The sequence below is a fragment of the Erpetoichthys calabaricus genome, chromosome 1 (genome assembly GCF_900747795.2).
Source record: "Erpetoichthys calabaricus chromosome 1, fErpCal1.3, whole genome shotgun sequence".
Taxonomy (NCBI): Eukaryota; Metazoa; Chordata; class Cladistia; order Polypteriformes; family Polypteridae; genus Erpetoichthys; species Erpetoichthys calabaricus.
In genome coordinates this window covers 218,446,439-218,461,349 of record NC_041394.2, presented here as the reverse complement: position 1 = coordinate 218,461,349, position 14,911 = coordinate 218,446,439, and the positions used below count along the sequence as shown (strand labels likewise).

The 14,911-nt window shown below is 37.2% G+C and overlaps 1 protein-coding gene across 1 annotated transcript in view; it reads right to left on the bottom strand.

Moving 5' to 3' along the window:
• Window positions 1–241: 241 nt before the first annotated feature.
• cd36 (CD36 molecule (thrombospondin receptor)) overlaps window positions 242–14,911 on the bottom strand; it is a 79,849-nt gene continuing 65,179 nt past the window's right edge. The window contains exons 11-13 of the mRNA XM_051923801.1: window positions 11,311–11,365; window positions 11,051–11,219; window positions 242–389 (exon numbers count right to left, since the gene is read on the bottom strand). Of these exons, the coding sequence (XP_051779761.1) occupies window positions 337–389; window positions 11,051–11,219; window positions 11,311–11,365 (277 nt within the window). The 3' untranslated portion in view covers window positions 242–336. The remainder of the gene's footprint in view (window positions 390–11,050; window positions 11,220–11,310; window positions 11,366–14,911) is intronic.

Below are 14,911 nucleotides of genomic sequence, written 5' to 3'. Positions count from 1 at the left end.
ATTTCACAGCTAAAATCAATAAACCAGCCCCACTGTTTATAAACAGAGGTCAGGATCGAATTTCTTTTTTATTTCATAATATTTCATGGTAAAGATGCTTTGATAAATTTAATAGAGTTAAAGAAATAGGTGTTAAAGGAAAGTGTGGTCTGCAAAAAGAATTTCAAATACAGAAAAAACAGCTTTCAATATTTACAGAGTGAACATTCAGTTGCATTTTTTATCAAAAAACTCATGAACATTTTGATCAAAAGTGAGTTTAATATAATTAGTACTCTATTTACATAGACAACTTGAACAGATTAATCATTTAACCCAAAGATTACTATATTCCAATTAGAATTTATTTTCTTTTAACCTATCCAGATTAATGTGTTCAGCATACTTATCTGCAAAGAGAAAAAAGGGTAAACATTAGTGGGTTTCATATACAGGGTTACAATTCTAATTTAAAATAATGTGCTTTTTTCCTTATTTTATCTATGCAACAGCCTTCATCTGAGCTTTTTGATTATTTTAATCTTTTGATGTTTTAAATGTTTGTTATTTTCTCCCTTTGTTTTATTTTGATCCTTCCATGACTTCTTCCTGTCCATTATTGTTTTCCATGAATAAATACCCTTCTTATTATCCTTTAATTGGGCTTAATTTTTTATTGGGTTTGGGGTCACTACAGAGCACCCAATCTGGTCACAACACTTAAACTGCCAATATTTGCAGTATATAATAAGATATAGAAACACTGACTGTCCCAGTCTCAGTCACTCATTTTTAGTGTGTCAGAGAGAGGATGTGCAGCATTGTTCATAATGGCACTCCGTGCTGCTTTAATTCTTTCCTTCACTACGACCTCTGGGGAGTCCAGAATGTATCCGATAACTGAGCCTGCCCTTTTAATAAGCTATGTTACCAGCCCAGCACAGCATTGAAAATGTGTTATAGAAAATGTGAAGGAAGGCACTTCTCACATTAAGGAAGTCTTCTAAGAAAAAACCCTTCTCTTTCCTTTCTTACATTGTTCATCTGTGTTACGAAACCAGCCCAACCTGTTGTTGGTGTGGACCCCTAAGTAAATGTAGCAATGCACCACCTCTACATCAACTCCCTGAATAGTGACCGGACATAGAGCCTCTTTGGTGCGACAAAGGTCAATAACCAGTTCCTTGGTTTGCTGATGTTAACATGCAGAAAATTCTCTTTGAACCAATAAACAAAGATCTCCACCTGACTCATATACTCTGTCTCATTCCCCTCATCAATACTTCCCATAAGTGCAGAATTATTGGAGAATTTCTGCAACTGACATGATCTGATATTATATTTATAGTCTGTGGTGTACAGAGTGGAGAGAAAAGGAGACAGGACTGTTGTGCTCCAGTGTTGTTCACATCTGTATCAGAAACACAGTCCTTGAGTCTCACAAACTGTAGTATGCCCAACAAATAGTCTATTATCCAGGACATCATAGACTCATCCACCTGCATATCTCTGAGTTTACCACTTAACAATGATGGCTGGATGGCATTGAAGTCACTGGAGAAACCAAAAAACATAATCCTCACTGTGATGTCAGCTTGAGGTGAGAATAAGCCTTGTGAGATTTTGTGGAGCAGATAGAAAAGTGCTTTCCCAACTCTTTGTCTGATAAGCAAACTGAAGTGTGTCCAGGTGGTCTATCAACAGAAGACTCATAAAGCCCAGGACCATCTTTTCAAAGGTCTTCACGATGTGAGATGCAAGTGCCACTGGTCTGTATTCATTAGGTGAAGAGGGGCCTTCTTTGGAATAGAAACAATATTTTAACCTAATCTTTTGCCTTAGGGGTAGCCTGAACAGGTGACAGAGGATATCCCAAAGTTGGTCAGCACAGGCCTCAAGAACTTGAAAACTTCCCGGGGCTTTAACTTTGTGTAGCTTCCTCAGTTATCTCCTCACTTAGTGTTCAGTTATGGACAACCCATACTAATGGATAGAGGTGGACTCATCACTGGCCTTTTAGTTGAACTGGGAGGAGTTGTTCATGTAGTAAGGATGGTTTGGGGGGACTTGTCATTGGAAGAAGGTGTCAGATGGTGGAAAAATCTATTGAAAAATGTTTTTTTAGAAGGGGAGGCAAAGGAGACCTCAGTTAACTTAAAAATAATGGTGCCTAAGATAGAACAGGTCACTTTACACAAGTTTATAGGTTTTATAGTTTTTTTTTGGCCTTTCCTAAATTTTTCTTCACTTGATTAAGGTAATGTGAAGGTTCTGCACTGTATAAACAGTATCCACATATTAAAGCTGTACATTTCTTACAAAGATCACTTTAAGTCTGTGAGCATTGAATTAAACATAATAATGAAGAAGTGATTTATTAAGGATTTGTGAAGTCTATTGTCACAAGCAGCTGGGGGACAGACCCAGCCAGGACGCCTAGAAGGACCGGGAGGTGGCATATTCGTCCACCGGGCCACAAGGGGGCAACCGCCCTGGATCTGGAGAGGACCACGGGAGAGGAGCAAGGAGGTTCAAGCCCATTGGGGCCCGTGGCCACCGCCAGGGGGCGCCTAGAGTCTCAGAGAGCCCGGGAAACATTTACTTCTGCCACGCCTGGGAACATGGAGGATGATCCTGCCAGGGATGCCCAGAGTGCTTCTGGGTGCTCTCCTGACACTTCCGCCACACCAGGAAGTGTCGTCAGACGGACCACCTGGAGCCCATCCGGGTCACTATAAAAGGGGCCGCCCCCCTACAATCAGGGAGCTAGAGTCAGGAGTGGGAGCAGGACGAGGCTCCCGTGGAGAGAGAAAAGGCGGCCCACGGACAGTGAGAGAGAAGCCCAGAGTAGGGGTGATTGGTGCTGGGAGCACAGTGTGCTGTGTTGTGTTGTTTGCTGATTAATAAACGTGTGCTTTTGTAGATAGATGTGGTCTCATTCTGGTGGTGTCCAGGCATGTCTCACACTATAAATTCTGGCTGACTAGTTTATAAGACAACAAAGGTGGGTATGTCTTTTATTAAAACATATAACAGGAGAATCTTAGTTAATTGTGCCATTATATGGACTTATTGTTTTACTTTTTAAGTCCTATTAACAAGCAGGTTAAATTATATGTTTTTCTAGAGATCAACTGTTAAGCTAGTGAAGCTGTTTTAAAGTATCTGCTGCCATCTGGAGGTTTTCAAGGAAGCATTGCACATACTGTAAATGGATGGAGTATAAACATCCATCAGTTTCAATCCAAGAAATTCTTACTGAACATATTGATCACTTTGTATCTTTAAGAAAAAAATATTGATGAGGCAACACTCTAGATTGGGTTTCCCTAGATCATTCTAATAGTCAATTATAGCTCTAGCAAAAAAAAATTCTCTTAATAAAACTATCAAAACACCAGTGACAATGCAGCACAATGGTGCATCTATTAATCAGATATGTTATAAGGAGGACAAAACAGTGATGCAAAAAATCTAGAGGACAGCTACTGGGGAAAGATGAAATTTTTTCATTTTAAGCAAACATCTTAATAGGAGGCATAATAAAAATCTTTAAAATTATGAAATTATGTAGTGTATAAATTAAGTGGATGTCATCTGTTATTTCATTATCAGGTTTTAATCAAGAAGACAGGGGCAAAGATGGAGTCATCTTATGGGTAATTATACATCATTTTTTGGAAATATTTATTTATGCAGACAACTATAGAAACACGGAACTAAACCAGCAGCATAGTTGAAAGAAGCATGTTGGAAGAACTTGCTATTGGGAATACTGTATTAGATTAATGTAAGTAACAAGGCACAATTTGTTGGCCCAAATGCTGTATTCTTGTAAATCGTTTGTTTTAAAGTTATTTTATTTTTATACTATAACTTATAACTTCAATAGCAACACTTAGTACTGACCTGCATTATTTTAACACTTTAAACAGATCATACATGTCAGAACTTATAATCTCCTTAGGCAATGTATTCCCATTATCAGAGTAATCCTCATGCCATGCTGTACTTGCAAAGCTATGCAATGCTTACATGTAATGGTCTGCTTCTGGGATACCTCCTGATGCCTTTCCTGTTTATCATGGTGCTGAAGAGTAGTGATGTGTTGCTGGTTTGTTGCACACGCAAGTAAGATTTTCACTGTATTCTGTGATGTAAGAGTATTAATATTGGAGCAACCCTGGGTCCGGACCTGACAGCAACATATTCCTCATGTGTCCAAGACCTGTCCAAGTTGGTGGGAATACATGGCCAAGCCAGCTATAAAAAGCAGCTCCATGAGCAGCAGAAGGAGTGGGTGACACACAGTAACAAGAGATCACTTCAGTCATACCTTCAAGATTCTAAAGTCCATTGGCCTTGGCGTGTGGCTGCTGGCAAGCCTCGGATGTAGACTCTGGCATTGGGTCAGCTCATGGTGCTGGGAAAAAGAGTGGCATAAGGGTTGTCTGTGACACTGGGTGAGTGGACTGAGGCTGAGCCATGTGGTGTATATGAGAAGGTAAATAGACTAAGCAGCTGGGAGTGCATGGAGCTGCATAGTAAAAGCGGTCTTTGAAGATGCCAATGATCCTTCTACTGGCAAATTATCAACATTTAGCATAAAGAAGCTAATTCAAATACTCTGCTTCCCACTCTGGGTTGTTACAATATTAATTCTACTACTACTACTACAAATATTACCATTATTACTTTGTGCTTCATAAAGGGTTTGCGTTATATATAGCAAACGAGACTAAGCGCTGAGCAAGAACTTAAATAATGTATTCTGAAGTATTACCCAGGTCTTTCAATTATATTTAATTATATTTCATTAATGGAATACGATGACACAAACAGAAAATAGTTGCTTAGTTAGTTTTACAAATTATTGATACCAAGTACAATGTCTACTTGTCTCAGTTAAAAAAAAAGACCTGTTAACTCAATATTGATTAATATTTTCAAACAGTTTATCTTAATTTTCACAGTATGTCACATTCTCGAAGTTTTCAGTTATCTAAGAATAAATAATTATTTTAGATGTGTTATTTTTTTTACAGATTTTTACTGAACAATAGAAATTTCTAATAGTTTAAGAAAAGTAGTAGCTGGACAGAATAACATAATATAATATGCTCTCTCCAGATTAATCTAATTCTGAGAATATACTGTGTATTCTTTTTTGTTTTAACATTATTTAATCACATATTGTATTAATTGTAAGAATACCACTACATATTGAATCAGTTTTACAATGATTATTACTAAAAATGTTTCTGACTAAGGAATACAAAAGCAATCATAATATTTAAAGAATTAGACTTGTACTAAATGTGAGTAACCAAGAATCCACATGACTGTTTTTCCTTTGCTGTGATGTCACATTGGACGCTTTGTAACTGCATTTAACATCATTTCTATATTAGCTGCTATTTACCTATAACCTACAGGAACTAATTCAGAGTGCCTTTTATTATTGATTGATTGTTGCATCACTAGTTATTTTGTGTATTATCTTTTTTCAGTTTATATTTAGCTAAAGGTAAAACCATTTTGCTGCGGTGGGTTGGCACCCTGCCCAGGATTGGTTCCTGCCTTGTGCCCTGTGTTGGCTGGGATTGGCTCCAGCAGACCCCCGTGACCCTGTGTTCGGATTCAGCGGGTTGGAAAATGGATGGATGGATAAAACCATTTTGTTTGTAGCAACAGGACACCTTTTTTGTTCTTCCTCAAAAGTGTGTAATAGAATGAGACAAAGTGAAAGAGATGCCAAGTGATGATAAGCTCCAAAACTGAACAAGAAATACTCACAGAGATAAACAGGATGATTTTTTTTAAATCTCAGATATATGAACTTTATATAAATTTGAAGAATATCACTTAAAATTAAGTCTTTTTGCTTGTAGGATAAAACCAAAATGACCAAGAAAGCATTCAATAATCATTTATGTGTTTCCTGTTAAGATGTAATGCTCCTCATCATTTATCCTATCTTTGGTCATCCATCTGTTTTTCTATTCCACTTATTCCAAAATAGTGTCACAGTGGGACCTCACAGGGCACACACATGCACACACCATTACTCATGCCTACTGGGCCAAAATAGTTTAGCCAATCATTGTATACTGGGGAAGCCAAAGCAGAAGGCAGAAAGTGAAAATTCTACATATAAAAAGTACTCTGCTGCCCACCAGTTCCAGTTGTTACATTTCTGTATTATCTAAATAACATTGTTTCTGTCTTAAAAGTAGAAAAGTTGACTTTTAACTTTAAAGTTTACAATCCAAGATTCATTGGGAAAAGAAATGTATTTGTATGGACCCAGAAGTAATGAATTTAGAAGCCTAAAATAAACTGACTGAATATTCCAACAATAGGTACTGTAGAACTTGTAGTTTCACTCCTTCCTGCAATTCTCTCTCTTATGTGTATATCAAAAAATATTATTTTGCAAATGATGAGCCTACATGTGTCACTTTATTCTACATCAGGGTGTCTTATTACATAGATATTTGCATATACAGTGCCTACATATTTTTATGATATAAAAAATCTACCAAACTGTGTCCTAAAGAGAAGTATGTAATGAATTACAGTATTATTACTATTCAGTAAAAAAAACAGAATAGACTCACGGACTATGGACATATTACATTTGACATACTCTACTATGGTGCCAAAAAGGAAATGAATCCCAAAAATTATTACAATTATCCTGCAGCAGGGGTCCTCAGTTGTGGTCTTGGAGGGCTGCAGTGGCTGCAGGATTTCTTTTCAGCTAGCTTCCTAAGTAGAGGCCAGTCTTGGCTGATAATAAAATTTTATATTTAATTATATGGCTTCTTCATGTTTTCCTTCTGCCAACTCAGATGTCTCTTTATCACGTTGTGCATTTTCCTTTTCTGAGAACATTATCCATATTTTAAAGACCAAATCAGACTTGTACTTCTTGGTTTTTCCCTCTTCTCTCTTATTTATAAACATTTTATTAGCACATACAGTATACTTCATGATGCATACACACGGTTTTACATAGGACCAGATTAGCTGGAGAGCTGGAGGTCCCTTTGTCATTTGCACCTTATTAGCTGCAGCCTTTTTTAAAAAAAATATGAAACAATTAAAACCTGAAAGTAGCTGTTAAAAATGAAAAGAAGCAGTTGAGGATTCTGGATCATAACAAGCGACTTAAAAAAAGTATGATGCTTTAGCTGGAAATAACTGGGTTCTAATTAAGAAACTGGTTGAAGCTAAAAACAGCTGCCACTGCAGCCCTCCAAGACCATAACTGAGGACCCCTGGCCTACAATATGGTTTAAATATTACTAGTGAAGTGTGATAATCTGAAATTGCTTTAAACTAAAATATGTGCACTTTTTATTAATAACTCCTATTTACTCTTCCTGCCACTCGACCTATTCAGATCCTGCAGGGTGTCATTTGTTTCCATTGTTACTTATGCTATTTTTTTTTTTTCTCATTTTGTTCCTGGTACTACCTCCATTGTTAAAACAAAATATTTTTATTGACCAGTATGTGCTGATCTTGCATTTGAATTTACTGTAAATTGAAATCAATTATTGTAAAATTATACTTTTAACATAACCACTGGAAATCTTTTAAAAATTATTTTAAAAGTATGAGATCAGAAACCTTAGAATTAGATCCAAAACTAAGAAATAAGATTTCATGTCATGTATTTCTTTGAACTTTTTTCACAGCTAGTATGCCCTGCTCATGCCACTATTTCCGTGCATCTTTTTAAACTAGTGGGAAGTTAAATTCCTGGTTAAAAAAGTGCAATAAGCTTTAAGTTTACAAGACTTAAGATTCAGAGGTGCAACTGAAAAGGTATGGCAGAGAATCTGGATGTGTCTGTTTAAGTAAGAAACATACAACTTAGGATGACCTCTAAACCACAAACATTTACCCTAAATGCTGAATAAAAGACACTTCTGGTTGTTGAACAAATTAGAGGGAATGGAAGTTTTACTTGCATGCATGCAGTTTGTCCAGAAAGGGCTTAGTTTCATTAGTGCAACCCTAGGAGCACACGCTAAACTGCAATAGGAACACAGACCATACGTAATTTAAGTTTTTTCACATACACCTTGCATGAACCCTTCTGATGTAAAGGAACATTATTCTGCATTTAAAAGGAATGTCTATACATATAAAACTGCTCAAATAATTAAAGGAACACTTTGAAAACACATCAGATCGCAATGGGAAAAAAATCATTCTGGATATCTATACTGATATGGACTAGGCAATGTGTTAGGAATGAAAGGATGCCACATTGTTTGATGGAAATAAAAATGATCAACGTACAGAAGGCTGATTTCAAAGACACCCAAAAAATCAAAGTGAAAAAATGATGCGGCAGGCACAAACTCAGAATCACACTCAGTAGTTTTTTATGCCCCCCCTCTCGCAACCCCCGTGCTTGTATGCATGCCTGACAACATCGGGGCATGCTCCTAATGAGATGACAGATGGTGTCCTGGGGGATCTCCTCCAATGATCTGGACCAAGGCATCACTGAGCTCCTGGACAGTCTGAGGTGCAACCTAGTGGCCGTCGGATGGACAGAAATATAATGTCCCCAAGGTGTTCTATTGGATATAGGTCAGGCAAGCATGGGGGCCAGTCAATCAATTCCTTCATCCTCCAGGAACTGCCTGCATACTCTCGCCACATGAGGCCAGGCATTGTCATGCACCAGGAGGAACCCAGGACCCACTGCACCAGCATAGGGTCTGACAATGGGTCCAAGGATTTCATCCCGATACCTAATGGCAGTCAAGGTGCCATTGTCTAGCCTGTAGAGGTCTGTGTGTCTCTCTATGGATATGCCTCCCCAGACCATCACTAAACCATTCATGCTGAACGATGTTACGGGCAGCATAACGTTCTCCACGGCTTCTCTAGACCCATTCACGTCTATCACACTCAGGATGAACCTGCTCTCATCTGTCAAAATCACAGGGCGCCAGTGTTGGACCTGCCAATTCTGGTATTCTATGGCAAATGCCAATCGAGCTCCACAGTGCCGGGCAGTGAGCACAGGGCTCACTAGAGGACATTAGGCCCTCAGGCCACCCTCATGAAGTCTGTTTCTGATTGTTTGATCAGAAACATTCACACCAGTGCCCTCTTGGAGGTCATTTTGTAGGGCTCTGGCAGTGCTCATCCTGCTCCCCCTTGCCCAAAGGAACAGATACCAGTCCTGCTGATGGGTTAAGGATCTTCTACGGCCCTGTCCAGCTCTCCTAGAGTAGCAGCCTGGAATCTCCTCCATGCCTTTGAGACTGTGCTGGGAGACACAGCAAACCTTCTGGCAATGGCACACATTGATGTGCCATCCTGGAGAAGTTTGACTACCTGTGCATCTTCTGTACGGTCCAGGTATCGCCACATGCTACCAGTAGTGACACTGACTATAGCCAAATGCAAAACGAGTGAAAAAACAGTCAGAAAAGATGAGGAGGGGAAAATGTCAGTGGCTTCCACCTGTTAAACCATTCCTGTTTTGGGGGATTGTCTCATTCAGCTGGAACTGATTAACATCCCCCTCTGCTACTTAACTGACCAGATCAATATCCCAGAAGTTTCATTGACTTGATGCTATACTCTCATTAAAAAGTGTTCCTTTCATTTTTTTAAGCAGTGTGTGTATATATATATATATATATATATATATATATATATATATATATATATATATTATCATGGGAGGGACAGTACAAAAGATGTGTGTAGGGTATTGTGGCACAGAGCAGGGATAGGCAGGATTAAAAATAAAACATCTCTGGGCTAACAGAAGGCAGATTACTCTCACATGCTGGAAGATTAGGGATTGGACTATTCCTTAAAGATAACAGGTAGCAGAAATCTGCCTTAAAGACACAACCTTTTAAAGATAACTGAAGGCATAGATGTGCAAGAATACCAGCTGAAACTAAAATGAGTTCTTGTTAGATGTCTCTATGTATCAAAAGTAATAGTATCACTTAAAGTATTTCTAGTACTTTCCCAGAAGTGACCTCAGAATGTGGTTTAAAGCCACCTCAACTCTAAAGGCTGCTCAATGTGGGGCATTTTTTGGGACAAAAACTTAATTGGCGTTAGGGGTAGAGGCGTAGATAGATAGATAGATAGATAGATAGATAGATAGATAGATAGATAGATAGATAGATAGATAGATAGATAGATAGATAGATAGATAGATAGATAGATAGATAGATAGATAAGATAGATAGATAGATAGATAGAAAAGGAAGTAATTTAAAGATATGTGTATATGATCCCAAATGAAAATCTCTGGAGAGATCTGAAAATAACTATTTACTGTAATCACTCCCAGAGGTGCTTCAATTAAGTACTGAGTAAAAAGTCTGAATAATTGTCACAATGGGATTTTTCAGTTTTTTGTTTTTAAAAAAAGTGCAAAAATTTCTAAAATCTTGTTTTGTCCTTGTCATGTGGAAAAAAATTAATTTAAATAATTTTAGCACATGGATGCAATAAGTGAATAGGCCTGAATACTTTATGAATATATAAAATGTACTGTATCTACTGATTGAGCACAACATTAAAACCACCTACCTAATGTTGTGTAGTTCGCCTTTGTGCCACCAAAATAGCTCTGACCTGTCAAGGCATGAACGCCACAAAATCCCAGTTGTTAGCACTAGATCTGTTTTCTATAATTTGCAAGGTGGGGTCTACATCAATCAAACGCTTGTGGTACGTACTAACCACTGCATAATGGGAACACCCCACATTTTGGAGATGACCTGACCCAATCATCTAGCCATCACAGATTGGCCCTTGCCTTTAAGCTTGCACATTTTCCCTGTGTCGAAAACACATCACCTTCAACAACCGACTGTTCACTTGCTGCCTAATATATCCCACCCCTTAACAGGTGCCAGTGTAACAAGATAAACAATGTTATTCACTTCATCTGTCAGTTGTTTTAATGTTGTGGCTGATCAGTGTATAATGCATATTATTGAATGAATTAATACGTTTTTGTCTCAGTATATTATGTCCATTTTAAACACAATAATTATTTTCTCACCTTTTTCATTCTTTTGTTTTCTATCCATGACCAAAAGTGCAACTATGCATCCAAAGAAAATCCCCACTCCTATGCAAATGAATGAAAGTTCAAGAATTCCTAGAAGCCGTACTTTGGAATTCAATGATGCTTTTAGTTCTTCTGCTGTGGCATCATCAAGCGATGCAGTCTAGGAGACAGACAGGACATTAAATAGTTTTAAAATGAGCCTAAAATTATTTTATTCCAATGACTGTATTGGCTGCATGCAGCTTACTTACCTCATTTAGCCACAGTAATGGAAACATTATAGGCTTTTTTATTTTTGACAGAGCACTGTAAAATTGCAAGAGAAGTATATTAGAAAAGAATATACATTGTAATTTGTTACATATCCTGTGTTCGCTCATTCCTCTCCTTCTCTAATGCTGAGAAACTTGTCCATGCTTTTATCACATCCCGCATTGATTATTGTAATTCATTGCTGTCAGGTGCCCCTTCTAATCTTATATCACAGCTCCAGTTGATTCAAAACTCCAGCAACAGTGAGCACATTACACCCATCCTGCTTGCCCTTCACTGGCTCCCTGTGTCTTACAGGATTGAATATAAAATTCTATTAATAACCTACAAAGTTTTAAATGGCCTTTCACTGGACTATGTCAGTGACCTTCTAAATCACTATTCTCCTGTTCGCCTACTAAGGTTCTCTGATTCTGGTAATCTTGTTGTGCCTCACACTAACCTGCACTCTATGGGTGACAGGGCCTTCAGCTCCAAAGCACCCAGGCTCTAGAATGACATCCTGAAATTAATTAGACTCAGCTGACTCCATTCATTCTTTTAAAAAACAACTTAAAACTCATCTATTTAGGAAGGTCTTTAACTTAACATTCTGCCCTTTTCTTTCAGTTTACCTCTCTGTCCAGGTGCTCAGGATAATTTGTGTGTCTGTTATATCACAAATTAGGTTATTTGTTAAGCTTTTCTTTTAGTATTGAATTTAGTATTTTACTGTAGTTTATTGTTCTTTATTCTATTTAATGCTTTGTTATCTGTTTCATTGTTCTATTCAGGAAGACATTTGTATTCAATGTTACATATACCCTGCTGTTTTTTCTAAGACTCTGTGAAGCACCTTGAGCATGGGAAAGGCACTATATAAATAAAATGTATTATTATTATTATTATTCTTTATAAATATTAGTGTAACATTAGCTTTTAAAAATGTGATGATACTTATTATATGAGCGCATATATATTAGTTTGTAATTAAAATTCAGTTTTTCTCCCACATCCAAAAGATATGTTGGTTAGGTTGATTATGGTGTTAGTGTGACCAATTAGTATCTGTTGAGTTATTATTATTAGATATCTGTTGAGTTATTATTATTAGATAGTTTTGTCCATCTATTAATTTCCTGAACACATCTAATCCATTTCAGGATAACATGAGGTGCAAGGAAAGAACCAACCATAGACAGGGCAGGACCAGGGCTGTCTTAATGCTTGGGCACACTGGGCAGTTGCCTGGTGGCCCCACAAGCATAGGGTGCCCCATGCTAATCTATGTATGTTGTGACTTGCTAAGTGGTTGTGTAGGCAGGGGCTTTGCCTGGGGGCCTGTAATATTGTTAAGACAGCCCTGGGCAGGACACATGCATTTGTACAAACAGCAAGAACTCTGGAACTGTAGGAAAGCAACACAAATCACTACATTATTATGACAAAGCTGCTAGTGATACCATTTTACCTATTCATCCCATTCGTGTATTTTCTAAATTTAACACAATGTTGAGCCACTGCCAATTTCAGCAATAGATGCAAAGTAGAAACCCACAGTGGACAGGGAGCCACTCCAACATAGAGAACACTTACACACAAACACTGCGTCATTTGAGTCATTAATAACCATTTAGATAAGTGAGCAGAACCAGATAAAAAAGAGAAATGTGCCCAATCCACATAGGCAGCACCCAGTATTTGAACCCCTTACTCTATACACCAGAGGCAGCAGCTGACCACTGCAACAACAATTGATTTAATTTTGATAAAAGATTCTAGTCAACTATGTGCCAAAGAAATGTAACAGTAATAATTCACCTGATTGTTGAGAGAAAACTAAAGTCTCTAAAAATCAATGTTCAAAAAATATAACTAGAAAAAAATGTTACATACAGTTTTAAAAACAAAGAACTTTTGTGATGCAAATGGCACTCTTCTGTTTTTAAAGTTCATGGAAGACCCGATTTGTTTAGGTTTGTTGAATTGGCAGAATATCAATTACAATTCTAGAAATACACATGGCAAATCATAGCTGACAAATGATCAGCAAATTTCACTACTGGAATAGGTTTTCTCTGTCTTTGTGTGTGCAAACTTGAGGACATACAGTACATCCTGACTGATGAATAAGAGTTTGTGAGTGTGTAGGTGGCAGTTATTGGTAATGGACATTCCCTGTCACTATTGGCAGTTGTATCTATGGCTATAGTTAAATATATTGAAAACACCTGAGAGCAGATTTTAAAAACAGCTAAATGAAGAGGTTTGGCAATGACTTTTTATGGAGTGTCATGAAAAGAATTTGTGAGTTATCTTATATATAAACGTCTACGCATGGAAGTATGTGTGTCTGTCTGTCTGGCCCGGAAGTGCAAAGCTATAGCATGAAGCTGAAAGAGCCCCAAGTTTACGAGTCTGAAGAAGAACGAAGTACAAGGCTACAGCAAAAGTGAAACCTGCCGAAGAAAGACAAATGAGAGAGAAACTCGCTTAGCCGCTGATAGACATGAGGGGCGAGCACGTACGCAAAATGCATTTCAATTTTTTTCTGACAATTTCAATAGTTTCTATGAGCCCAGGCTTTTTACAGCACGGCTTACACAGCTAGTATATTAATACATTTCATTTTAATACCATTCCATTATGATATTAATATAATATTTTCAAAAGAAGTGTTGCTTTCAGAGAGATTGCCTCTTACAGGCGGTTATAATGATATAAATATTTACTTACTGTACGCAAACAAAAATCTCTTAGTAACTTGCAAAACTGTACTCATTATTATTTTGCAAGTGCTAATTATTATGTGTAGTAAAACCACACAAAAATGATTTTATTACAAAAAATGTTATTCAAAATACCTGCAGCGTGCAAACAATCCTTGTAACTCTCTGATTCATTTTTTAATTTCTAAAAAGTTTGTGTAGCAAAGAATTTTGCAGCAGAAATCACCTACTTACAATTTTACTGCATGATTTTCTGCAAAAGTAAAGAGGCTGCATTTTATTAAGGGACAGGTGATAGAATCGTAAGCACAGATAATAAAATAATAATTTTACCAATGGTAGGCTGATACAATTTATAGTAGTGTACTTTTTGATATTTTAACTATTTGAACTGCTTTGCCTACTGCAGCATTCAGTGAAATGTCAGAAATATGAATGGAGTATACATGACAAAAGGTCTTATTTATATGATTATGAAATATAATAGTTGTTTATTTAAAAGACTTAGAAGAGATTATTTATCACACTCTTTTCCATCCCATGCACCAATATGAAACTGCCGAGATGTCTGGGTTACAAGTTGCACTTTTCAGGGGTGGTGAATCAAGAGCTTGGACAGACACAAAAAAGCATTGCTTGGGCGTTTAATTTTAGCTTTACTAATCGTCTTGTTTATCTATTTCTACAGTTAGACTGTAGATCAAAAGAATTAAAGTGGGCATTAAGATCTAGCAAATAATGTTTCTTTTTTTCATTAGTTTAAGTTGAAAGAAATGCATTTACTGAGAATCATGAATGAATGTAGAAAATGAACTTATAAGTAGTATTTTTGCTGGAATATTGGAGTTATTCAAAAGTAACTTGAAAACTT